Source organism: Varanus komodoensis, unplaced genomic scaffold (assembly GCF_004798865.1).
Source record: "Varanus komodoensis strain SLA01 unplaced genomic scaffold, ASM479886v1 scaffold16, whole genome shotgun sequence".
Classification (NCBI taxonomy): domain Eukaryota; kingdom Metazoa; phylum Chordata; class Lepidosauria; order Squamata; family Varanidae; genus Varanus; species Varanus komodoensis.
Window position 1 is genome coordinate 19,988,002 of NW_025335468.1, and position 25,752 is coordinate 20,013,753.

The 25,752-nt window shown below is 40.1% G+C and overlaps 2 protein-coding genes across 2 annotated transcripts in view; one reads left to right on the forward strand and one right to left on the reverse strand.

Moving 5' to 3' along the window:
- Positions 1-18,425, reverse strand: part of HIPK3 (homeodomain interacting protein kinase 3) — a 108,094-nt gene extending 89,669 nt beyond the window's left edge. The window contains exon 1 of the mRNA XM_044425832.1: positions 18,163-18,425. The gene's annotated coding sequence lies outside the window, so the exon portion shown is untranslated. The remainder of the gene's footprint in view (positions 1-18,162) is intronic.
- A 256-nt stretch (positions 18,426-18,681) lies between these two features.
- CSTF3 (cleavage stimulation factor subunit 3) overlaps positions 18,682-25,752 on the forward strand; it is a 68,450-nt gene continuing 61,379 nt past the window's right edge. The window contains exon 1 of the mRNA XM_044425511.1: positions 18,682-18,914. Within this exon, the coding sequence (XP_044281446.1) occupies positions 18,885-18,914 (30 nt within the window). The 5' untranslated portion in view covers positions 18,682-18,884. The remainder of the gene's footprint in view (positions 18,915-25,752) is intronic.

Consider the following 25,752-nt stretch of genomic DNA (forward strand, 5'->3'; position numbering starts at 1 on the left):
GATTATCATCTGTACAAAGCTTCAGTTTCTCAAAGTGAAGAAAGGAAAAGACCTGTCACTGAATGCATATATGTGCTTTTCCACAAGGCTATGGCCCTGCCCCAATATTGTGGAGTTAGGTCACATACAGATCTGGCTTTGTCCTGTTTCAGTCCATTTAATGACTAAATAAAAAGTGCTTTGTGGAATGAATACAACAGAAAGGGTATTTCTGAGAAACAAAGCCAGTGGAACAAGATTATGGTCATAGCTTTGTACACTTATAGTCATTCAACTGTATCCATTCTGGGGCTACCTAGAATTAGCTATGCATTGTTTTACCCCCGTCTCCTTTCCCCCATCAGGATCTCAAATTGTGCACACCTATTGGCATTTCCTAATCTTTGCTAATGCCCATCTCCTGTGGCTTTTTCTTTTGTAAAACATTCTCTGAGCTCCCACAGAAAACGCAGACCTAGGTGCTATAGGAATGAATTATGAGAGTACAAAGTGTAACCTGGAAAGGATCCAAGAACAATGACGTAGTTTCACAAGCCTGTTGACATAAACTAAGGCCCTGCTTTGAGAGTCCTGAATAGAGCCATGAAGTTATTTGAGTACTGAATCTGAAACCCAAAGAATGTGGATCATCTTTGGCATTAGGGAACAAGTAGGCAGGATGCAATAACTAGTACATTGAACAGGAAACTGATTTCTTTGTAATATTTTTTTCTAGTGTCTTATTGGCAAAAAAAAGGAGCTTGGGATGATCAAAGTAAGGAACCTAGTGAAGATGTTCTTCAGCAAGTTAATTTAGCACAAGAAGTGAGAGAGGAAAGGCTGTTGTTATACCTATCCCACTTCTTGGGGGAGAACATCGGAAGCTTATGGTATTTTGTAATATTTATTTGCAAGGATACAGGTTTGGCATAGATGGAAGAACAAATTAAATACTGAGCCATCAGCTAAATCCACTATCCTACATCAGATCCCCAGAGAGATATGGACGGCATTCCAGAATGCTGTTAGCTTACAGAGTCCAAATCCATGTTACCTTCTCTTTTCCATTCCATCCCCATCCTTCTCAAGTCTCTGACTCAAAATTGAAGTTTCCATTGTTTCTTTTCATTTATTTCCTTTTCACACAGGGAGAACCAGACTACATCAACCCTACCTATGTCAGGAAAAGAAGGGCATGCCTCCTTTCAAGTATTTCCCAGCCATCCCCAATAATGCAAGCAGATTGTCTAGCCATTACCTCCAAAGGAGGCACATCATCTGGATAACTGAACTATGACTGTTATTTGTCTACATTTCTGGTGATAGTTTTGTTCACATAAACTGTATTGGAAACCCATGACAGGAGCAAGCATTTAAAAATTGTGCTTCAGTAACCACGGTACTGTCACAGGAAATTTCAGTTTTACTCCTCTACTCTTTCATATCTGGCACTTCCTATGTGCCAACAGGGTGGAAGAAGCTGGGAAAGGGAGGAAACACGATGAAGAAAACTGCTTTATAGTATTCCTAACATTTCTGTTATTAAAACAACACCCATTCTACAGACCAACTGCAGTCATCCCACCCATGTCCTTAAGGGGTGTAAAATGTCAGGCCCTCAGACAAAATCTGGCCCTCAAGGACCAACTCAATTTCTCTAATAGTTATGTCCCCTTCTTCTATCTCCACAGTTTCAGCCACCTGTGTTCCCAGGTATTCACACACCTGGTCCATTCATGTGTGGAGGAAATTGTCTTGAGAGATGACACTCATTTTTTCAATAAAACTGGAATCTGGCCCAAGTTACTGACTGATCTCTGTGTTCCCTTAGTGTACAGTGCCATGAGAGGAGGTACAATTCTTCTTTTTCTAGCCCTGCACTTGTGCCTTTAGCAAAGGCCTGATATGAAAGAATTAAGCCTGTGAATCTTCTGCCTTCCTCATATGCATGAAATGAAAAGCTGTACCTATTTACATCTCTTGCTTAATAAAGTTCGCCCTCTACACTGATTAAAGACAGGGCTAGTGTCATGGATGGGCATTGCTAGGTACTGGTTGAGGGACCACAGTGAATCAGGGACCAGCTGGATTTATCCCCTTTCTTCCCTATTGCAGTCTGACTGTTTACTGGCCTCTTGCTCTGGCCCAGAAAATAGTGAAGGCAAGGAGTGGGAGATGCCTGATTGGTCACTGGCTCTCAACTTGCCTGCTTGCTTTAGAAATGAGGAAGAGGAGGAGCAATAGCAGCTGGTTACAAGGGCACTAAGAGGGTAGACTCAGTGAGGGAGATGGTATGTTGAAGGTGTCTTGCCCAAAGGCCCTCAGAAGGCAGGCACTTGTAATGGTGAAAGGTATAGGCACCATAACAGTAACAGAAAAAATATGGCAAGATTTCATTTGAGACTGCAGGCAATTCTGTTGATACCCAGATTATCATTTGGAATGGAAACACCACTTGACAAGAAAGCTCCTTCTCGCTTTCTTGCAACAGATCCTTGGGATGAGGAGGGGGCTTTGGGCAATGCCATGGCAACCTTCTTCTCTCCTACAAGGCAAGCCCAATTTCTTTCACAATGCTACAAAAAGACAATACCTACCAGAAATGTAAACACCGGTTCACTTATCAGTCTTCAGGCAGGCCACCAGTTTTCCAAATATTGTTAAAGTTACATTCAAGCACCACTTAATTTGTCACGTGGTTTACAGTTAGTTTTTTAGAAAGTTGCAAAACTGCTCCAGGAAGCAAAGAGATGGATTTGTCATATTACAGGCACTGATATACCAGCAAGGCACACAGCTTTGGCTGCCAGCAGGCAGAAACTGTCTCCCCTGCAATCAGCCACTGTTTGTTTGCCCAGACCACAGTGCATATACTATACCTCCACCACCCCACCCCTGCTAAAGTAGCATCTTATTTTAATATAGCTGAAAAACTGAGTGCCATCAAGGGTTAATATTATGTGTAGTACAAGAAGCTAAAGAGAGACTTCTGAATCAATACTGCATTCTGGTGAAAGCCCTCACAGGCACAGGAAAGGCAAAACTATACAAGCCAAGTGCTCATTATTTAAAGTGAGTGGGAGGAAGATTAGCCTTAAGACTGGGGGTCTTCCCATGCTAACAGAAGGAACTGGCAGATTTGCACAGATGGCATTGATTCTTTAAACTAAAAGCTGTTCGCTTGCCTTTGGCAGCCCTGCAAAGAGCTCAGAGTCTGATTCTACCTTCCAGCAGCTTCAAGATTTGTTCCTCCCCTTTCTCCAAAGGGAAAGCCACATGAGCTACAGTCTGCTCAAGGGTCCATTCCAAGACTGACAGAATGCATCACCTAACGCGGTAACCTCATGCTAAAAATAACAATCAAGTGGGTGATATGGATGAAGTCAGTGCCCAATATTTTGAAATCACTCTGGACGTTTGTTTACCGGAGCCCACAATCACCATTGTGCTGCTTGTTACTAAATTCACTCAGTACTAAGTCAGACTCATACTCAGAATATGAGCATTCCTAGATGGCTGCCTACTGCATTACTGTGGCTCAGTGGCAAAGCGCATGCTTTGCATGTGGTGTATCCCAAGTTCAATCCCTGGCATCTCTAGGTAGGGCTGGAAATGTTCCTGTTCAAACTCCTGAGTCAGTCTCAACAATACAGGGCTAGATGGACTTATGCTCTGATCAGTAGGAAGCTGCTTCATATGTACAATCATCCACAAATAAACGGACAACAGTCTAAGAAAAATACACACACGAGCATTGCCCTGAATCATGGGCAATGGTGCTTTCTCCAATAGAGTTAAATTACTGGAACTGATACACCCATTAGATTGTCGCAAAGGCTATTTCTAAAACACTTTATTTAAATTAGTTACTGCATTTCCTTTCTGTACCATTCAATAGCCAACGTTTTCTTCATACCACATCTTGCTTGCCATAATTCTCACGGAGGCTTATAGCATACAATACTTCATTTCATGTATTAGCTTTCTATACTATCAAATAGTCAATGCTGTCTGAGTGGTTTTCAAAGATTAAAAACCTAAACATACAATATATAATATTAAAAGTATATTAAAACAACACATCAGTAGTTATTTCTTAGATTTCTGAGTCACCTTTCATCTACAAGGGATCTCAGAGCAGCTAAAAACATAAGTTTTGTATCAAGGCTATAGAATTACACACAAGAGAGCAATCTCACGGTCTCTATATGTCATCTTGGGAGCTGTGGGATATTTCAAATTCCTAGATCCAATGTTGGAAACAGAGTTATGATCTTGGAGCTTGGGGTCTGTATTCTGGTCCCTTTCCCTCCTTGAAGAATGTGGGAAAAAAACCACACTCAGTGCCTTGACAAGGACAGGAAATCATCCTCAGGGATACAGTAAAGGAGCTGTGAAGAGAGAGACTGGGGCCACCAGGAGTAGTTATCTTGATGGAACATCATCTTCCTTCCCTCCCCCTGTGAAGCACCTCAGCTAGACAGCCAAAACTGGCCACCTAGCTGACATACCGAATGATTCAACAACAACCTGCAGTTCAGCAACCACCCATACTCAGCTTGTAATCTGGATTGTTCTAATGTGTGAATCAGGTCCTGTCTCTCAAATTCTTGGTCAATTGAAGCCAATACCTTTGTAAGCTAGGCAGGAATAGTGTTTCTGCTCTCCCCAGAGGAAAAAGTATGCAAAACTACTACTGCTGTCATGAATTGATTTTGAGCAGTGGTCTCCTGCTATGCCTCCCTTTTTCCACACAGTTAATATGTGTGAGAAAAAATTATACCACAACCCTATACCAATTTACTTGGGATAAAACCCTTAAAGTAAAAAGGACTTAATTCTGAGTAGACATGTACAGAATGCACTGTATGAGATATTCAGTTGTCATCTTTTACAGACATACAGCATGATTTTATGCATGTTTATTCGGAAGGAAGCACTACTGAGTTCAGTGGGCTTACCATGTTTGTGTGCATCTGATTGCTACTTTAGATCCATTGACTTCAAAAATATAAAAATCTTAATTATTTTCACAATAGGGATTGTAATTGATATTTGTTCTTGCTGTTTTGATTTTCCTGCTTTTTTCTTCTTTCAAGATCTATTTTGCCATCTTTTGTATTCACCTTGAGTCTCAGATTAACCACATAGACTTCTATTATTAGGCATGTTAGGATTAAGTATCAGGCCAGGTTCAGGAGAGTTAACACAGCCAGTTAATGTCTACTACATGTCAAATCAAGACTGCAGTAGAAAATACTTCCTTCTTGACCAAATGACCAAGTCCCCTGGCCCCATCTCTCAAAGAATCCCCCTTTTCCAAGTTTTTCCTTCAGTAGTTTCCCAACACCTGAAGACTGAACATCCTACACAAAAGTAAATTAGAAACTTTCTGAAAAGTTAACAGGCACGTTTCTTTGCAAGCCTAATTTAAAATATAAAGCCTTGATTCTAAACATAGGGAAGAGGAAATGGAAAAATACCCATGAAAATGTTTTGCTTCAGGTTCAGTCTGGTCATGTCAACACCACAGGATGACAACAAGTGAGTTCTCACAGCTGCACATTGTGGTTTCCACAAACGTCACAACCCCTCTCAGCTATAATACTACCATAAGAGGAATACTTATTTATACAGAGATATTCTAAAAAGCCAAAGGTTAATAGCAGTCTTGGGGTGAACATGATCCTCTGCAGGAACTTCTTCCAGTCAACAACTTTCACCACATGCCAAGTAGCAATGTATTTGCGACAATTTTTCTAACGGTAGCAGTGGAGATGAAGAAAGTAGAAAAAAGCTGTATGCACATGGAAAAACAAGCAAAAACAAAACTTTAGGTTTTATAGTCTGTCTAGGTTTAAACATAGGAGCATTAGTATCTAGTTTCTAGTTGCTGCAGATCAACAACAGGAAATAAACACCTGGCTTTATTTGACTTAGGAAACAGAAAGCAGAGCTAGATGGGACTGTTGCTTTTATTTGTATGTTAGATCGCAAAGGCTTAATACAGTCACTGAACTTCCCCTGGATCCTGTTTTCTTCTTCTCAGCTGATCTTGTCCCATAAGCTTTTAGTACTGGAAACAGTGATCAGTCAAAGAATTCAGTTTGCTTATCTTGGGAAAGCATCAGCTTCTTTTCACTGAAAGGAGACTATAAAACAACCTACAATTAGAGGGAAGTAAATAGTTTATAGGTGCAGTTCCAAGGAAGTGAGCTCCTTTTCAACAGTGCTTCCTATGCACAAATGTTCCAGTGTAGCTTTCTCTGGATTATATCCTTTATCTAAAGAAACTGCATCTTTTTGCTATAGCTGTAATCCTTCAGAGAGGATTTTCACATTATATATCATTACCTGACCCATGCTTGTCAATAGAATACAGCAGAATAGTTGGTGGCAGCATGTGAGAAATTGACACCAACCCTTCCCCTTCCCCTTCCCCAGCCAGAAGTTAGATCGAACTTTTCCAACTTAGCCACTCCAGATATGGTGACTACAACATTTACAACAATATGGCCCTTTGATTATGTCTGTCAGCAAAACTTTGGTCCGTTTCCTGGTCATCTCTGGATTACACAAGAACTTGTGTGGTGTAGTGGACTGGGACTCAGGAGATCTGGGTTGTGATCTCCACTCAGCCATGATGCTCACTGGGTAACTTTGGACCACTCATTGACTGTGTTTGCAAGATCATCAGAGACAAATGGCTACAGTGGCTTCTTTTCCCCACCCTGTGCCTACTGGTTGCATGTCTCATTATTTGCCTAATTCTCCTTGCAGTGTACAGTTTGCCTGAACCCAGCAAGGTGGGGGTGGCTTTCAAACCACCAGAACAACACCAACACCATCATTCTTGTTACATCCAGCTAAGCTGGATTTATGTACTATTCTGTATTTATGTACTATTGTATTTATGTACTATTGTAGTATTGTAGTATATTGTAGTATTGTAGTATTTATGTACTATTGTATTTCAATGTATTTTATCATGTTGTAAGCCGCCCCGAGGTTTCGGCAAGGGGCGGCATAGAAATGTTATAATAATAATAATAATAATAATAAGCAATATTATGCACATAAAATGTCCAGACAACATACAGGAAAAAGCTCTAGTTTTTCGTTATTTTATATTGTAATAAATATGTCATGTGGAACACTGGAAAACCAACTCTGTCATCTGTGGAAACAGTTAGATGAGGATCTTTGAATGTAGCTCTCTCATTTGGGAATTTTGAATACTGAAGGCCAAAATAATATTGTCTGCCACTGCATCTCTTTTCTCTGATGTCTTCTGATTTATAATACTGTCTGCCACTGGTGTCCCTGGAGGGATTATTTTAACTTTTCCTTTTCCAGATGTTTTAAGTCAATATTACCCACCTAAACATGTTTTTTTATGTTGCAGGCTTTCAGAATTAAGGCATGTGTATTTCATTTCCCTACATAAAACAAAGATCAGCATAGGAGTGGAATTTTGAGTGAGGAAATTATTGAAAAGAGATAAGATGACTTTCAGCTGGCAATTTTACTGCAGGGGTGTTGAGTATCTTTCAAACCAAGGACATAATTCCATTTTGGAAAAGTTTGTGGGGGGAGCATTCCAACAGTGGGTAGAGTCATAGTAAAAGAGATTGAGGCAAAAGGGGTGGGACCAAGATGCCCAAAATACCAACACATTTTAGCATAAAGCTCTTACTGCCAGTAGCTGATCCTCAGGAAAAAAATCATTTAAACCTTTAGAATGGACGGGAGATGTGCAAGACCTTGGAAATCACCAAGCCATAAGTGGCAGAGTGGAAAAGGTGAGGCTGAGGAAGAGATCTGAGGTATGCTGGGAAAGGGTACATTGGAGCCCAAATGAACTGGTTCTGGAATGTAGACCGGAGGCTTTCTCTACTGAAGCTTCAGAAACAGCCTTTGGTTACAAAAAGCACCTGAGAAAATGAGAATGGGGATATTTGTAACATGCAGTTGGGCTCTGAGAGACTTAAACCTCCTTCAGCCCTAGTACACTGGCATTTGCCAAAGTAATCACAGCTGTAAAGTGGTGGTGTTTGTGGTGGTGAGACATAACGGAAAAATGATTCCTGTCATTTGCAGTCACAATTCATTGCAGTCAGATTTTGACATTTTCACCTGAAAAAAAACCCCATCATATGACATTACACATGGGAAGGTCTTTCAGTGAAATGTTTCATCCTCTTCTTACTGTTTTGGCAATTAAACTAAGGCAACAGCATCTCACCAAACCAATGTCTCTATATATAAACTAGCATTTTATTGGTCACCTTCAAGTATATTATATAATAGTATATAGCATGTACTGCAGCATATAAAATTAACTGGGGCACTGAGAACAATACTAACTAAACATATTTAAGAAACAGTGTTCAAACATGAGTTTTGATGATTCATCAGAAAAAAACATGCAGAACAAAAGGCATCTTAGTCCCTCCTCTGTAAATAGGAATGTCTGCTGATGTTACACATCATCAAGTCTTCTTTCAGTAGCACGAGCACCTGTATGAAGATATTCAGAAATCTAAAAATAAAAAAGGAATAAGTTTCCAGTGTCAATGACTGGGACATCCAACTTAGTCATTCTAGATGGTCAGTCTTGCCTCATACAATGTTCCACAAGGATCCAACAGTGAGAGATGATTGGCTGTATTTCAAAACGGCCTGGTTCACACATAGTGCTAATCCATGGTTTGGTTAACCCATGGCTTGTTGCCCTATTCAGGGATGTGCAACAGATAATCAAACAAATCATGGTTTGTTTTCTGAATCCATGGTAATTGCCTCCTTTGTCTACTCTCTCCCTGTGTTCCAAATGCCCTTGTGATGCTATTTTATTTTATATTTATTATATGTATTTTTTGCCTTTTTTGCATTCAAGGAAGTCAAGGCTGCTGAGGTTCAGAGTCTGCCTGGACTCAATCTTGTAAAGGAAAGGGAGCAGGGTGTCTGCTGAAGGTGCTGCTCAAGGTCCCAAAGTCCAAGGCCAGGGGACTCTCACAGCTTGTAAGTACCCTCAGAACTTAAGAGAGGAGCCCAAACCAAGATTTGGAAACAATATTTCAGGCAGAAAAGAAAATAAATTACCCAAACCTGTGGATACATACCTAAGTGTGGGTCTTCACACAGAGCAGGGCCCAAATTGTGCCACTAAGAGCCACAATCCAGAAGCTAGACAGAAGACAAAAACAGCCCTTTCTTAACAAGTTTTCTGCTTACAAAGAATGTGTCATAGCAAGGCCCTTTACTCTGAAAATGGTCTATCCAGTCTGGAAAGGGCTGCTCACTTCACATGAGGATTGCACCATTTCAGATTCATGTATGGAATCAGCATAGACTAAAAACTGTTACAAGCATAAGAAGAAACTTCAGGAATTGCTTGAAGTGTTTAAGAGATCAGGCCTGCCTGACCAGATATTTTGGACAATCAGGCCATGCTAATATTAAGACTTTAAATGCAGATAATTTTAAATGCAGATAATCTCTCTCTCCCTCACCCCCAACCTCTCCAGACAATCAAAGCTGCACATTAGAGCCAGACTCTATTTTCACAAGCATACCATGCAAGCCTTCAACAAAGATTTAGACATACCCTTGTTCACAAGGCGGACATTACAGCATGTCTAAAATGGCCTAAATATAAAAAAAGAATGAAACAAATTCCACTACAAAGATTTAAATGTAACTGTAATTTACCTCTTGTATTTGCATAAAGTAGACACCTTTAAAATTAGGTACATGCCTTCAGTGAAAAGATGTTTAATCCACCTAGTTGACTGCATTATGTATAGATGCTTCAGTTTTAGTAAGACTAACATAAGCCCAAATGTAGGCTCAACAGACTGTGGAATAAGTTTGCTCTGGAGACAGAGAAAGAAATAGGAATTCATTACAGTAAAGGGACAATCTTATGCAAGTCTGGACTAAAGAAAAGGCTTACAACTCCCAATTGTAGGTCTTTCTCTGCCTAAATAAATATGCACAGGGTTGCACCCTAAATAACAATTGCTCAGTCATTCACTTGAAAAATCTTAGAATAAGCAGGCCAGCAAAAGAACAGAAAACAGCTGATGTGATCGTGTAAAAGAGTTTTGCAGGGGCATCATCTGCCAAGGCCTTTTATAATGCAACAGTCCTGGAGCCATGTATAAACTACCCACAAAGAGGCAGGAATAGTAATACAAATAGTGATAGAATGTTATCACTTACTGAATAGAATGTTGCAGATTTCAAGAGCAAGACTAATTTCTTGTCTGCCAAAGAGTCCCACCATGTCAAGTCCACACTGGAACGACAAAGGATCATTGCCAGTGGATGCTACAGGATGATGGCTAGGCTTTTTCTCCCACTGTAAAGTTTTCCCCAAGTATTTCTCTCTGCAGGGAAGGGTGGTCAGTTATGTGTGGGAGAAGGCAAAAGGACACACTGGAAGATTCCAAGATGAGGGCAGAAACTGCTCTTTTGACAACTTCAGTCAATCATGTTCCAGACTGCAACCCATTTATAGAACATTCACTGGCTCCACCTGCATAACCCTGTCCTGAATCCAATTTCTTTGTGTCATGCTGGATTGTGATAGAAGTCTAGGAATTCATTCATTCATATACCTCTTATCTCTGTCTGGGGGAGGGGGAGAGAACCAAGCCAAGCATAGGCAATGTTAGCTCAGAGGATAAAAAGGTAATGTTTCTTAATGGCCTAAGATGATGATGATGAGTTGATAGAAGAAAGCATTTAATGGAAAAGCTCTCAGAGCTTGGAAAATAATACTCCCATTCCCAGCAAAGGGGACAGAATTGCCATAAGGGCTGTATTGTGTGTAAAAGAGAGAGACAGAGCAACAGAATACTGTTGGAACTGAAAATTTTGGGCTAGGGATATTTTGGGAGTGCAAGGCACCTTTCTCAGGGGATCTGATGTGCAGTAGCAAATCTGTTGTAGGACAGACGCACTTGCTTGCCTCTTCCTATGTTCTACTTGTATATTTGCAAATAAAACAGATATCACAACATCTCCAGTGCTTTCTTTCTTAAAAAGAAACTAAAATCTGAGTAGTGCTACTCATTAAAGATTTTACAGATGGGGAATGGGGAAGCACACAACATATACATGATATAGATACTTCTTGTGTCATGCAGAAAGTGTATAAATATGCATTGTTCCAGAACAGAATGAAATAAAAGCTCAACTGTATGTCTCACTAGTGGAGAAAGGGCATGTTCTAGAGCACAGAGGAAGTTTATACACTCACCTGGGTGGAAACAGAGGTTTCCAAACTCAGCTTTCCTTTGCCATATCTCCTGGTCCTATCTCCACAGCTGTTTGGTGGCTTTCCAGCTTTTGACCATTTTTCTTTATTCTAAGCAGTTCACATGGCTCTCCTTAGCTACTGGCAGTAATAGGTATAAATTAAAATATACTTGTATTTTTGCATTTTTACTCCACCACTTTTACCCTACTATTGCATTGCAACCCCTCTAAGCATCACCAGAATCAATTTGAACTTCTGTGGTGAAAGAGGTTCAACATCCCCAGAGTAGGGAGATGGGTGGGCCAATGCAACATGCCTAATCTTACAGGCATCAGCTACATTATGCAAGTTCTGGAAAGTATAAGAGGATGGGCTAGGAGCTTCATTCACTGCCTGTCCCCGTTGTTGTCATTTTGGGGGTACGGCCAGTGAGCAAATAGTAATCACACAGGTTGGGAGCTCTGCTTAACACATTAACCTTATTAAGGTGAGAGAAGTGTTAATGGTTAGGTGGCACAGTAAGGAGCTTGACCAAAGGCTGCCCCAAACCTGGATTTGAGCCTGGAAAGAGTGCAGCTGTCAAATGCTCCTTCAGAATAAAGCCTCACTTCAGACATCCAAACCTTGTACTGAGGAACTTAAAAGTTTTACTAGATCAGACCAAAGGAAACCTAATCTAGTAGTCAGTAGCAAAGCGATACCTATGGGAAGCCACTGAGCAAAGTGTAAGGCCTGGAGTCCTATCACATCATCACCGTAATCCATTTATTTGTCTACTGCTTTTGCATGCTCAAAGAAGCTTAAAGGAACCATTAAAAAAAACAAATTATAACATAGCAACATTTCCAAATAATTACACATTGCAACTCCTGAATATGTAGGTGTTCATGCAATTAAAAGGCCTTATATGAATTAATATACACTTGGGTTAAACAATCCATTGTGCATTTTCATGAAGGTCAAACAGAGGAGGGATAAATCCAAACAGCAGCGAAAATAACAGCAACCTTCAAAGCTAGAGTCTGTCTATCAAGCAGGGCTACAGGTGGTCTTCATGAGTACATACCAGCCTCTCCTCATGGAATGAAGCTTATTAGCTACAGCTAAATTTCAAAAGAATGATAGGGTCAATCACCTCATCATGAGACAGCAAATTCCATGCACTATCTGCTGTGGGAAGTAGTACTTTGGTTTTTTTCCAGCTTGTCAGTCTGTGGGATGATCCCAAGTTCTATAATAAGAGTGGAAGGGAAAACTATACGCTCTCCACACAATTCATAATTTTATGAACTTCTATCATGGCCCTCTTCGGTTGGCTGAAAAATGTGAACTTGGGACCAGACTACCTGAAAGGCTGCATTCTTCTACACAAGCCTGCCCAGGTTTTAAGATCTTTGGGGAATACACTTCTCTTGGTCATGCCACCATCAGAAGCATATTTGGAAGGGATGCAAGAGAGGGTCTTCACTATGACTGCTCCTAGACTCTGGAACTCCTAGCTGAGGGAGGCTGAGTTGGTTTCCTCTTTGAAGTCTTTGGCAGTCAAATACATTTTTATTCAAATGGGCCTGTGGCACACAGGTTGCTACTGAAGCAGGTTCAACTACATTGGGTGGTGGTTGTTGTTGACCATTGCTTTTGCTGGAAATATAGAATACAAATGATAAGCAAAGGTGGTACTATTGTTCTAGTCATTTTGATTGCCCTGATCATTTTGATTGCCCTGTTACCAGTTCTGTGCTATCTTTTTCACAAGCAGGCAACCAGAACCATTGAAAGTATTTGAAGTCACACCATAAGATTTAAGCATGATGTCCTTGGGAGCTGGCAGGCATGAATAGCCTTTCAATAGCTTACATAAAAGCAGAAAGTAAAACTTTTGCAGGGAAAGGCACCAGTTCAGCCAGATAAGAGTGCATCCTGGTATGTTAGGAAAAACTGAGAGCCTAAAGAAAGTGTGGCAGGAAGGTTCATTACTAGCCCCTTTCTGTATTCTCCATCATTGTAAGGAAGGCATTTCCTGGATTTGTATCAGCCTGCCACCTAGTGGAGCAGAATCAGCACCAAGTCTATGAAAAGATACAAGCCTTAAAGAGTTAGAGATTAATTTTATTTTGAGTGTTTCTATACAAGTGTTGCAAATTCTTGAATTATGTTTTGCTAATTCAGTTGGCTTACAATCTTTTCATACAATATTCACACTTTGACCAACATCATGCAATGAGCTCCTGAAGTTTCTGGTGCACTAGCTGCTTGTCTATTGACTCAGGAATCCATTGTAAATTGAAAGTAAAACTGAATGTCTCTATTTCCCTCTCCTTGAACATTCCCCACATTCCTGCACTGATTTATAACTACAGAAAATGGTTAGGAAATCTCCTGAAAGGATGGATTAGGACCAAAATAGTATAAAGCTTTTAAAAAGGTTTTTGATTCAAAACTTAAAAGCTTTATTTAATAAAATACTAAAAGGAGGAAATATGCCAGCATCTTGGAAATATTCCACAATAGTTTTTGCTTTGTAAAGATTTGATTGATCCAGGGTGTTACAGACTTATATTACTGATAAACCAAGATACCAACCCCACCCACCCCGAAATATTGGCAAATAAAATGAATAAATTTATTGTATGGCAGATTTGACTGGAAAAGTTTTGAATATATTAGAGGTTATAAATAAAGGGGAATTTAAAGCTGGCATAATACCTCTAGATATTTTCAAAGCCTTTGATTGTGTGGAATGGCCAACAATAAATAAATAGGATTTGGAAAACAATTTAAAGGTATAATTGAGCAACCATATTCAGGTAATGTAGCAAAAGTGGTAGTAAATGATGGTATAATGGAGCAACTATCCCTAGGCCAAGGTATTAAACAAGGATGTCCCCTTTCTCCAATATTGTTCGCTTTAGTCATAGAATTACTAGCAAACAGTATTAGGAATGATAATATAATAAAAGGTATAGGCTTTGAGAATGAGATTAAGATTATCTTTTCCACTTCCATTGCCTCCTCACAATGCCGTCCGGCGGAGCTTTTTCGGGTGGTACAAGGGCTGGTTCATCCTGGCCCCAAGAAAGACCCTGTACCGCCCTCAACGGCCCGCTGTGACGACTTTGCCAAGCATTTTAAGGAGAAAATCGCTCAGATTCGTCACGAGCTGGACTCCACTAGTAATTCAGAGCCTTCAGGGGAGGAAACAATGTTGCCATCTGGTCCTAATTTATTGGATGAGTTTCAGATATTGTGGCCTGATGATGGGGACAAGGTGCTTGGACGAGTATGTCCCACCACCTGCCTGTTGGACCCTTGCCCATCTTGGCTACTTAACAACGCCAAGCACGGGATAGGGACATGGATCCTGAAGGTTGTCAATGCCTCTCTGAGGGATGACCGGGTACCTGCCCCTTTAAAGGAGGCGGTAGTCCGATCAGTCCTAAAGAAGGCATCCTGGATCCAGAGATGGCCGCCAATTATAGACCAGTGGCCAACATCCCATTTTTGGGCAAGGTGTTGGAGTGGGTGGTGGCGGGACAACTCCAAGCACTCTTGGATGAAACTGATTATCTGGACCCATTTCAGTCTGGCTTCAGACCCGGGTATGGTACTGAATCTGCCTTGGTCGCCCTGTATGATGACCTGTGCAGGGAGAGAGACAGGGGGAGTGCGTCCCTGTTGGTCCTCCTTGACCTCTCAGCGGCTTTCAATACCATCGACCATGGTATCCTTCTGGATAGGCTAGCGGGACTGGGGGTTGGAGGCACTGTTTTGCAGTGGTTCCACTCCTATCTCAATGGCCGATTCCAGAAGGTGGTGCTGGGGGACTATGGCTCTGTGCCATGGCAGTTATGCCATGAAGTTCCACAGGGGTCCATTTTGTCCCCCTTGCTATTTAACATCTACATGAAACCATTGAGAAAGTTCATTAGGGGGTGTGGGCTGCGGAATCATCTGTACACTGATGATATCCAGCTCTACCTCTCATTTTCAACCAATCCAGGTGAGGCAGTAGCTGTACTGAACCAGTGCCTGGCCGAGGTAATGGGCTGGATGAGGGCCAATAAACTGAAGCTCAATCCAGACAAAATGGAGATCCTGTTGGTAGGCGGTTCGGGCTTTGGGATGGGGGACTTTGACCTTGTCCTGAATGGAGTTGCACTCCCTCTTAAGGACAAGGTCCGCAGCTTGGGAGTGCTCCTCAATCCAGAGCTTTCGCTGGAAGCTCAAGTAACAGCGATGGCGAGAAGCGCTTTCCTTCAGCTTTGGCTGATCCATCAGCTGCGTACCCTACCTGGAGAATGACTATCTGGCAACAGTGACACACACATTGGTAACTTCCCAACTAGACTTCTGTAAAGCACTCTACGTGGGGCTACCCTTGAAGACGGTCCGGATACTTCAATTGGTGCAAAACAGAGCTGCCACGTTGCTGATGGGGACTGGGCATTGTGCTCACATAACTCCAGTCCTCCGTCAGCTTCACTGGCTCCCCATTGAAGTCCGGGCCCAATTCAAGGTGTTGGTTATCACCTATAAAACCCTTAACGGCTTGGGTCCTGGTTACCTAAAGGAGTGCTTACGTCCATATGTGCCCTCCCGCCCCCTGAGATCGGCGGCAGAGGCCCTTCTTCAGGAGCCCTCCATGAAGGACTTTAGGAGGGTGAGCACCCAGAGGAGGGATTTCTCTACAGTGGCACCCAACCTATGGAATGCGCTCCCCAGAGAGGTCTGCCTGGCACCATCGTTATTTGTTTTTCGGCGCCAGGCCAAGACCTTTTTATTTAAACGTCATTTTAATTGTTGATTTTATTTATTGATTTTAACAACCTTGGCCAGGATGTCTCCAGCTATATTTTACTGTATTAATGATATTTATTTATTTGTAAGCCGCCCCAAGGCTTAGGTGAATGGGGCGGCATATAAGTTTGCTAAATAAATAAATAATCTTATTTGCTCATGATACTTTGATAACAAAAAGGGATCCATTAGAAGCTATTGAACAGGTCTGATTACTTCTGGAAGAATTTGGAGATAGCAGATTTCAGGATAAACTGGGATAAATTGGAGATATTTAATATTAATAAAGAAAAAAAGAAGAAAAAGGAATAAATTTAGTTATCTACAGTTATCAAATAATTAAGGATTAATATTACTAAAATTTAGAATGTTTAAAAAAGAATAATTTTGACAAGTTGAAAAACAAAATAAAAGATAAAATGATTGAATTGTGAATATAGAGTAAGCTGTCCAGAAATGTGCAGTAATGGATGGGTTAGAAATACCCCAATAAATAAGTAATCAAATAATGAAATTTTGGAAAGAGGTTTTTAAAGATAATATTAAAATATTAAGCTTATATATAGAAATATATAATAATTGGAATAAGAATTAATAACAAATGTAATACCTGCTGTGAGATTAATTACAGCAAAGAATATGAAAGTAAAATCTGATTACCAATTGTGTGATTGATACAGAGAAGTTTGGAATATAACTATTAACGATAAATTAGCCTGGGATATTAAAGTGAGAAAAGGGCATGTAAAGAAAACTAAGTTTAATGAGATTTGGGGTGTATTTATTGAGTATGTGTTAAAAAAGGGAAAGGATTTGAACCATCAAAAGAATCACTGGCTTTGGAAGGGGAAAATGTCCTGAAAGAGTACGGTCCTCATGATGGAGGCACAATATTTTTAAGAACAATTTAAATTATATGTTTAATTTTATATGTTTTTATTTTAAATGTAAGATATTTTGGTTGTATTTTTAGACTGAAAATCAATAAAGCATTTAAATAAAGAACTACAGAAGTGTCAAAGTAAAAGAAGTTTGCAGAACTACAGAAGGGTCAATGCAAAAAGATGTTATATATTGCCTTATCTGGAATTAAGTTTCACTGAGTATAATGGAGATTACTTCCAAATGGGCATTGCATTGCATTGTATTCACCCACTGGCCTATGGGCAAGTAGCACCACAGCCCACGCCAGGTCAAGTGTCAGGCAGCAGTAAATAATCTACCCCTGGAAAAGCTATTGCATTAGGGGGAAATGCTTGAACAGGAGGCTGAGCAGGTATGGGATGCTGAGGGGGCTTTGGTATGGAAAACTGCAGGTGACATGGTAGCCATCATAAACGGCTGTAGCACTGTGACATGGAAGGCAATGGAAGGCAATGGAAAACCATCACCAATAGGAGAACTAAAGTAATAACTGTTATTGCATTGTTTAGGAATTTATCTGTAGTTCAATTCAAAGCAAAGCACAGAAGCAAATACAGACATTTGGAGGCAAACATCCCGCTCATTTCCTTCTGTTATGCAAATTGCCTTATTTCTACTCTTGGCTTCCAGTCTCTTAAAATAACCCACTCTATTACCCCAGGAATACCAGATTGACTCAGGGGTCTTAAGCAAGAGATTCCCACACATTTTGTGAAATCCCCTTATATAGCTTTTGCATGATGTCCCCAAGCCAAAGTGGTTCCCAATGCCAATATTCTCAAATCCCCATAGGTTTTGGGGCGATGAGGTTTCCTTTGTGGAAGCTATAGTGATGCCTTAGAGTGTAATCCTACACAAAGTCCTAGAACTCCCAATATTTCCCAGTCAGCATGATTGGCTGAGAAATGCTGGCTGGGAGAAATCATAAATATTAAATACATAATTATACATACACAACCCAGTTCTTGGAAGTATTAAAAACTACATTTAAAAACTGACAGCTGCAGCACACCTAGGTATTGAACAAGAAGCGACTTCTTAATGTTACTTTCCCACCCTTTCGTATTAATTAATTTATTTACGGTATCAGTTCGAACAGACACACTCTCAAATAATCCTTCTTCAAATTATTAGCCAATGTGTAGAACAGTTGGGGAGTAGTAGGACTTTCTTTTTCTTATCTGAACACGCACAAGATGCCATCTTTAGTTCTTCTAGATGTTCGACAATCAACTCTTCAGCTGACCAGAACTGTCCCATTCCAGGGATGCGGGTTGGGAAAGGGACGCCACGGGAACCCACTTTCGAACAGCTATAATAAGGCTCGGGAGCAACACCATACAAGAAATAGAAAGAACTGGACAAGGGAACAGGAGCAATGACATTCAGGGAGGGGAAAGTCAAAAGCGTCTCAAGGACGTGCGACCCGCCATCGCGCCTCAGCGACCTGATCTCTACTATCAGCCACCCAGCCGCCCACACCCCGGCGGGACCCAATCGCTTCTCCTACTTTAAGTGGCTTCCTCTCTACGCCTCTTTCCTTCCCAGCATCCCTCTCGCGCTCTCCCCTTCGCAACACGCCGGTTTCTTTAACCCCTCCCGCCCCGTTCTCCTAAAGTTCCATTTTCTTCCTCGTCTTCCTTTTCCCAGTAGCCCTTGCGCACTCGCGCTTTCCTGTCCGGCTCCGCCTCCTTCCCTTACAGAGGAAGGCGAGACTTAGGGGGCGGTTGGGCCGCCATTTTGTTCCTTGGATTAGTAGAGGCGGTTCGCAGGGGTAACTAGTTGGCTAGCTTGTTAGCTGACCAGGCACCCACGGATTCTGGGAAGGGAAGGAGGCAAAGGGTGGGTTAAGCAATCTTTTATCTATCTGAGGCTCCTTCCTTCCCTCCCCTCCCGGGGTTTGGTTAAACCCGCCATGTCTGGAGAAGCTCCCGCCGGCGACCAGGTGAGCGACCATGGCTTTCCGAGCCGAGGGAGGTATTCGGTAGGGGAACGTATTTTGAAGGAAATGGAAGAGGATTATATTGAGAAGGGCGGCAGAAACGTGGAGAAGATAAAAATTGCTGTTTTTAGGATGGTGGGGGAAAGGCATGTTTAACGTGCGCGCTTTGTGTTGGGCTTTGGCCCTGTTTCCTCTTCCAATTTTCAGTCCTAATTCATAGAGTCTGTTGAGATGGTCTGTTACTGATTCCTCTCCCATCTTTCCAATTTGTTCCACTTATTTCCTCCTCTTTAGTTGGCCTCCTATTATAACTTAAAATGCTTATTTAGACGCAAACCCCTAAAGTATGGAGTTTTTTTTCTTACTCCTGATTAGGCTGTTTTGAAATAAAGTTGATCCTGTGTAGGTTTACTCGAGAAGCTTACTTACGGGCAGGCATGTTAGCTCAGCTTTAACATGCAGCATTCAAGGACATAAGTTGCCTTGTGCAGAATAAGACCCTTTTTAAGATTTCAGGCAGGATTCTTTCCTACTCCTATGTGGAAAAGTATCGAACCTGGGGCTTTCTGCATTCAACACATGTGCCTCAACCAGTGAACTTTGCCCCCTTACTGAATCGCTTAATTGATTGGATGCTTAGGTGGCATATTTCCATTGAGATTTCCACATAAGATGATAGGGTGCAAATATATTTTCTGTATATTATATATAGATTTCTAAAACCCGAAAAAAGGCTGACATTAAATGCAATTTTACTTAATAACTTAAAAAAATGATGCTTTAGTCTAATCTGCTGATCTATACTAATATATGTGCTAATATTGCAGAAATATGTCCTTTGTCAAAGACAATAAATTTGTGTGTTTTTGTGTGTTTGTAATGTTAACAATTCCAAGCAAATGCATTTAGAAAATTCTATCTGAAGAGCATCGACACTGCAACTACTCTGGGTTCATGATAGTAGCTTGTTTTTCTCAAACAGGCCTACCTTTCAACAAACAAACCACAATGTGGCAAAATACTTTTGAAACTGAGCTAGCTAGTACATGGGATTTGGCTGCCCAGTGGAAACACATCAGAGATTGCACTGGGCTGTTACAAATTCTTTTATGAATCTGCTATTTAGTATGCCGATACATTAAACGTAGTTCGCAGAATGACATAATTCACTTCTTTGAAGTTAGTATTAAGTTAGTATTAGCATTTTTCAGCATTTGTTTAATTACTTATCTTCTAGTAATATATGACACTGTGGAGCCATGTGAATGCCAAAGATTACTTTCTCTAGCATATCTTTCTGGGTGCTGGGTAAACCTTAATCTGGTGGCTGGGTTTACAAGATGTGTGCATTTATACAGCTTTTCATGTATTTTTTCCTCTGTTTTCACACATTTTCTGTGTGACAGGCAATGTGGATTTTTACTTATGTTTGCTCATAATTTTTCCCACCAGGACAATGTTTTGATGGAAGGAAATGAAACACAATTTTGAGATTTTTCACCTATTCAGGTTTTAACACGTGCAGTACTGTGATGCAGGATTGGGACTTGAGAGCATATGGAGTATTGGGAATGGCAGGATGGACTTCACAAGCTGACTTGAATTAATCAGTGTAATATTCTCGAAAGTGAGACTGATTTTTTCCATCAGGGAACCAACATGATAGACTGCTGTAGTGCCGTGCTTTGCCTTTCTTATGTAGCATGGACAGGTCCTTGAACAGCACAGCTCCTCCACTAGGCACATTAAAAAAGAATGATACTATGTTGATTCAGGGTCCATTGAATATAGTGGAACTTCTAAATGTTTGGTGTTGCAAATGTAGAGACGTTTATAATGAAGAAAAATGGTGCATCTAGGGTTTGATTTGGAAAGCAGAGAATTTTGTTTATATATACAATCTCCATATTTAATGTTTGTCTTGAAGTAAAATCCATTATACAAAGAAGAGCTACTATATAAATCCATATGGATAAAGCATATAAATAAAACATGAATATAAAATACACTTTAAAAGAATATAAATAAGGTTTGCATATTTGAAAAAAAATCAGCTTCCAGTAACAACTGACATACAATTCCTAATTAGTTAACTCAACTGTAAAATTAATGTCAATGTTATTCCAACGTTGCCAAGGGAAAAAGATATTGGGTTAGTTAATGCTATTCTTGGATTTGCATAGCATCCTGGGTTGAATAGACAGTTGAAATGAAAGCTTATGTACGTACTAAGATGTGGACCAGGAATAAGCAAACTGGTGCCCTTCCAAAGAACTTGGACTACAACTCCCATAGCTGCACACAGTCTTGGCTCAGGTTTATGGGGGCTGTTGTTCAATCCATATGGGTAGCAACAGATTGCCTAACTGTAGTGAAAAGCAGGGAACTGTAATGTTCTGTATTTAATTTTGAAACAATGTTTCCAGAAGGTTTTGGGGAATCCTAGGCTTTTTTAGGAGGAAGTTTCGTACTGGCAGATAAGTCTCCTTCAAAGTCAGTTTGTCTTTTACTTGTGATCTTCCTCTACAGTGTGGGTGTGCATGGGGACCCTGGGTTCTAGGGGAGCAGAATTTGCATCACATGTGAAGCAAAGATAAGAGTTCATAGGCCAATCAGCATTTTCTCTCAGCTGTTTGCATGTTAATAATACTTTTAATATATTTGCTAAGTAGCTACAGCTCTATTAGGAAGGTTGTGATTAATATTCTCATATTCAGTTGAGAGGTAACTAAGACCATTTCTTGATATATGTGACATGTTTCACCCACATGACCTGTACCAGGCACTATTTTGAATATACAACTCTTAGTGGAGATACAGCATGTTGTGTAAACTCAGGTACTGGGTTAGGTGAGGATTAAAAAACTCTCATGTAACCCTCAGTTTATTTTAGGGTTATCTGAATTTTGTTAACCTTCAGATAACACTCCAGTGGGGATTGCATATGACTTATTGTGGATTAAATAAACCATGGTGATCCTTGTGTATTATACAACCTGTTCATTGGGTTGTTACCTAGTTGAGTTCATGGTGAAAGTAAAAATGTACCTGGGGACTTAAACACAAGCCAGTTTAAGTAATCCAGTGAATTGTGCTATAGCTCTCACAATGCTGTTTATTTATTTATTTTTATTTAAAACATTTCTATGCCGCCCCCATCACAACAAAGCCTCGAGGCGGCTCACAACATGGTTTGCTGCATATTTGGATACCTCCCCCACTTCTTAGCACAAATATGCTTGATCACACATCAACACTATGAGAATTTGCTGCATGTACTTTTCTTATTTTGATATTCCCAAACATCTAATTGTAGCATTTCTAGTATGTGTGTTGTGTCTTTTATATGGAAATGGTGAATTCTCCAAAGAACTGAAGTTTGGTTCATATTCAGGCTTCTGAAGTAAGCTAATGTTGGGTAACATATGAAACCCTTTTTATCTTGTAATACTGTTGAACATGTTGATGGCTTCTTAGCTGCTTTTGATCACATAATGGTCTCATAACTGCTATACTGCATCAATCCATTCATTGAAATTTTATTTCTCCTTCTAGTTTTTACCAATTTTCATTTGTGAAAAGGCTTCTTGTTACATTGTTGTTTATCCTGGTTCTCTCCTGATGCAGCAATTCCCCAGAATTTGGAGTACCAAAACATGAAACTCTTGTTCCTGCCTAGAAGGAAGGTTTATAATAAATGTCTTGGTAGTTTTGCTTTGCAGTTGAGTGAGCATAAAGGCACTTTTAAAACCATCTCTGTCAGGAGAAATAGCTGAGAAGTAACGACTGTTTTTCTTTTTCTTAGCATAGACCATAGGTAGATAGGAAGAGGTAATTCCACTTCAGCAGTTGCCCAGTCAAGAACGTTTAGTGGCTTAGGGCACAATCTCTTTCATGTTTATTTAAAAAAAAATCTGACAACTCTTAGCATTTCCAGCCAGCACTTTTTTTGTCTAAACCCTAAGATTTTGCCTGTATTGTATTTATGCGTGAACTAGAGCCTTTGAATTCACACTATTGTAGAGTGGATTGATTTATATCAGCAAGGAAAAGACCAAACAAAATCTGTTTTCTGAGTTTGAGATTCATATGACCAAGCATGTATTCTGCTGTGAGAATTAAAAGCCAATGATTTGCAACTAAGTAGGACTATTATGTTGCACAGTAGCATAAACCAAAAGCATTGGCTGTGTTGCTTACATAGCTTTCATAGTGCAGAATTACTGTGCCTTCCCAAATACTATGTCAAAATTTGTTTGGCTATTTTTGTAAGCATGCAAGGATACTAAAGAATTGAAGGCTATGGGCTACATCCAGTATTGCACCACTGGACTTCTACTAGTGCAACATATCTTTCCTGTTTTCTCCTCTTGCAACTTCCCCTAGTCCCAAATGTCTGGATCAGAAGATAACTCAGCCTTCCGAAGTAGATTAATGGGTAGCAGGAAGTTGCAGGGGATGGGGAAATGTGTTCTTCTGGCAGCTGTTATTCTGACAGTAGATGAGTACGTTTTGGCCTAAGGTAAAGATGGGGAATGTGAGGTTCTCTCGATGTTGGGACCGTAACTCCCACTGACTCTTAGCACTGCTTGTGCAGGCTATTGCTGATGGGGGTTGTAATTACCCATATCTGAAGGGCCATATGCCCACACCCTGTCCGAAAGATTCACTTCTTGTTTAATTTGAAGGAAGCCCCAGAGAACACTTGAACTTATATATGAGTAAACATACACCCTATGCAAGTAATAAATATTCCAGTAATTGGAAAATGTGATCAAATGATGAACTTGAAGCATAATAGAAGTACAAAACAATCCTTATGGGCTCAGTGGATGATTATGGTGATATACAATTTGGCAAATCTTGAACTATAGTGCTTCTAATGAGTTGCTCATCTTTCGGTATATTAGAATGCTCATAGTGATAAATATGCAGTACTTGTTTGTCATGATTAGCCCCATAAATGAGCTTCCATCCATCTTGCAGTTATTATCATAAATAGAGGCTTTCATGTTTGGAATAAATTCAGATTTTCTTTTAACCAGGTTACTTCTGTTTCACATATTACAAGCTGCATTTGTCCTTCCTTTGGTTCCCTGATGATCTCCCATTCAGGCAACTTGCAAGGCCAAGCTTCATTTATAGACCTGAGTCATATGATTCTTGCTATCTTGTGATATCCACTTACTCATTACAGTACTTCCATGTCCATGCAATGTTAGCATATATAATTCCTACAACATTCTTTATTTCAAACTATAAAGACTTCCTGCTGAATTGTCTGAAGAAATTATCCCTGGTCATATGTGCTATTTTTATTGTAATATTTGAAAGTTGGTTCTCTACTCAGAACACATCTGAAAATGCTGAGATCTGAGATATACTGGCCCAGTTCGGATGATCAAATCTTGGCTTTAGAATATGTATGAGCTCCATATGTTGCCTCTTTATTCCTTTCTTCTCATAAGTGAAGAAGCCTGGAAGATGATAATAGTTTCCAATTATGTGTGAACTGGGAGCTGTGATTAATGGCTTACAAACAAGTCAAGGTTCAGAAGTCAACTTTAAACCATGTAGCAGGAAACTGTGCTTAGCAACAGATTTATGACTTTTCCCCTCATTCTTGAGAAGGGGCAGCATTGGGGCTGTGTACAAATCTTGAGAATATTATAACTTACTACAACAGGATCTGACTGAATATGATTGAGTTTCAAGAACAAGAGTAGTAGTTGTGGATAAAAAACTGGGCTGGTTTGTATATAACTATAAGCCACTGGGGGTTAATTTATTCACATGGATCCAAGATGTGGGCACATTGCAGCTTGTTGTGTAACCCTGGTCATGTTTTATTTGAGGGTTAAACTACCCTCAGATAAATCTGGACCAATCCATGCCATTCATAATGGCAGCCATCACACATCTGGCCTCACAGATGAATTAATCCACAGTGAATTAGTCTACAGTGGCATACCATGATGTGTAAAGCGGTTAACTGTTTCACAAGCACTTTGTTGTTTGTTTTCTCTTTCTGTATTTAAGACATATAATGCTTGTCACTTGTTCTGAATTTTTAATTATTTTTAGGTATCTAAATATAAGGTGAAAGTGTATTTAACTGGCTATGATTAGTTTGTCTAGATCAGAATCAGTGACTGAACGCCTTTAGGTAAAACAAAATCTGAAAGGTATTCTACCTGTGTCTTCAGTTTTGATCCATAGGCAAAAAACAGTATGGAAATAGTGATGTCCGTTGCTGTAGAACAGCCTTTACCAGCTTGGGACCCTTCAGATATTTTGGACTCCCAGTCCTTATCAGCTCCAACCAATGATCAGGAATTCTAGCGGTTGTATTCCAGAATATCTGAAGGCAGCAGGTTGGGAAATACTGTAGTAGAACTTACTGGCATCTCATGCAAAGGATTGGAGATTCAGGTGCTGGTCTATGATCTGTCACTTCCCTTCTCATAGTTGCCTTAAGGCCTAGATACCAGAGGTTGTACAATGATATAAGTTAATATCTTGCAGGACGGATTCCAGAGCAGTGAGTACTTTGCTAATTCATGTATTTTGATAGATTCAAGTAGGCATATTCCTGCTTCTGTTGTGCTAGAATAGGATGTTCTGTTTTTCTCTGCATGTAGCAAGAGACTAAGACCAGTCACATTCCCACAAACTACTAAATTAATACTTAACTCATACTCATTGGCAGCTGTACTCATTTGAATGTTACTGTTTTCAAATGAATGGAATGCAAAAAGCTAGTGGGAAAGGAACTCAACTATTGAAATCTGAGTTATATTAAATCTTGTAAAAGAAATTTAAAATACAGCCATTGCTTCTT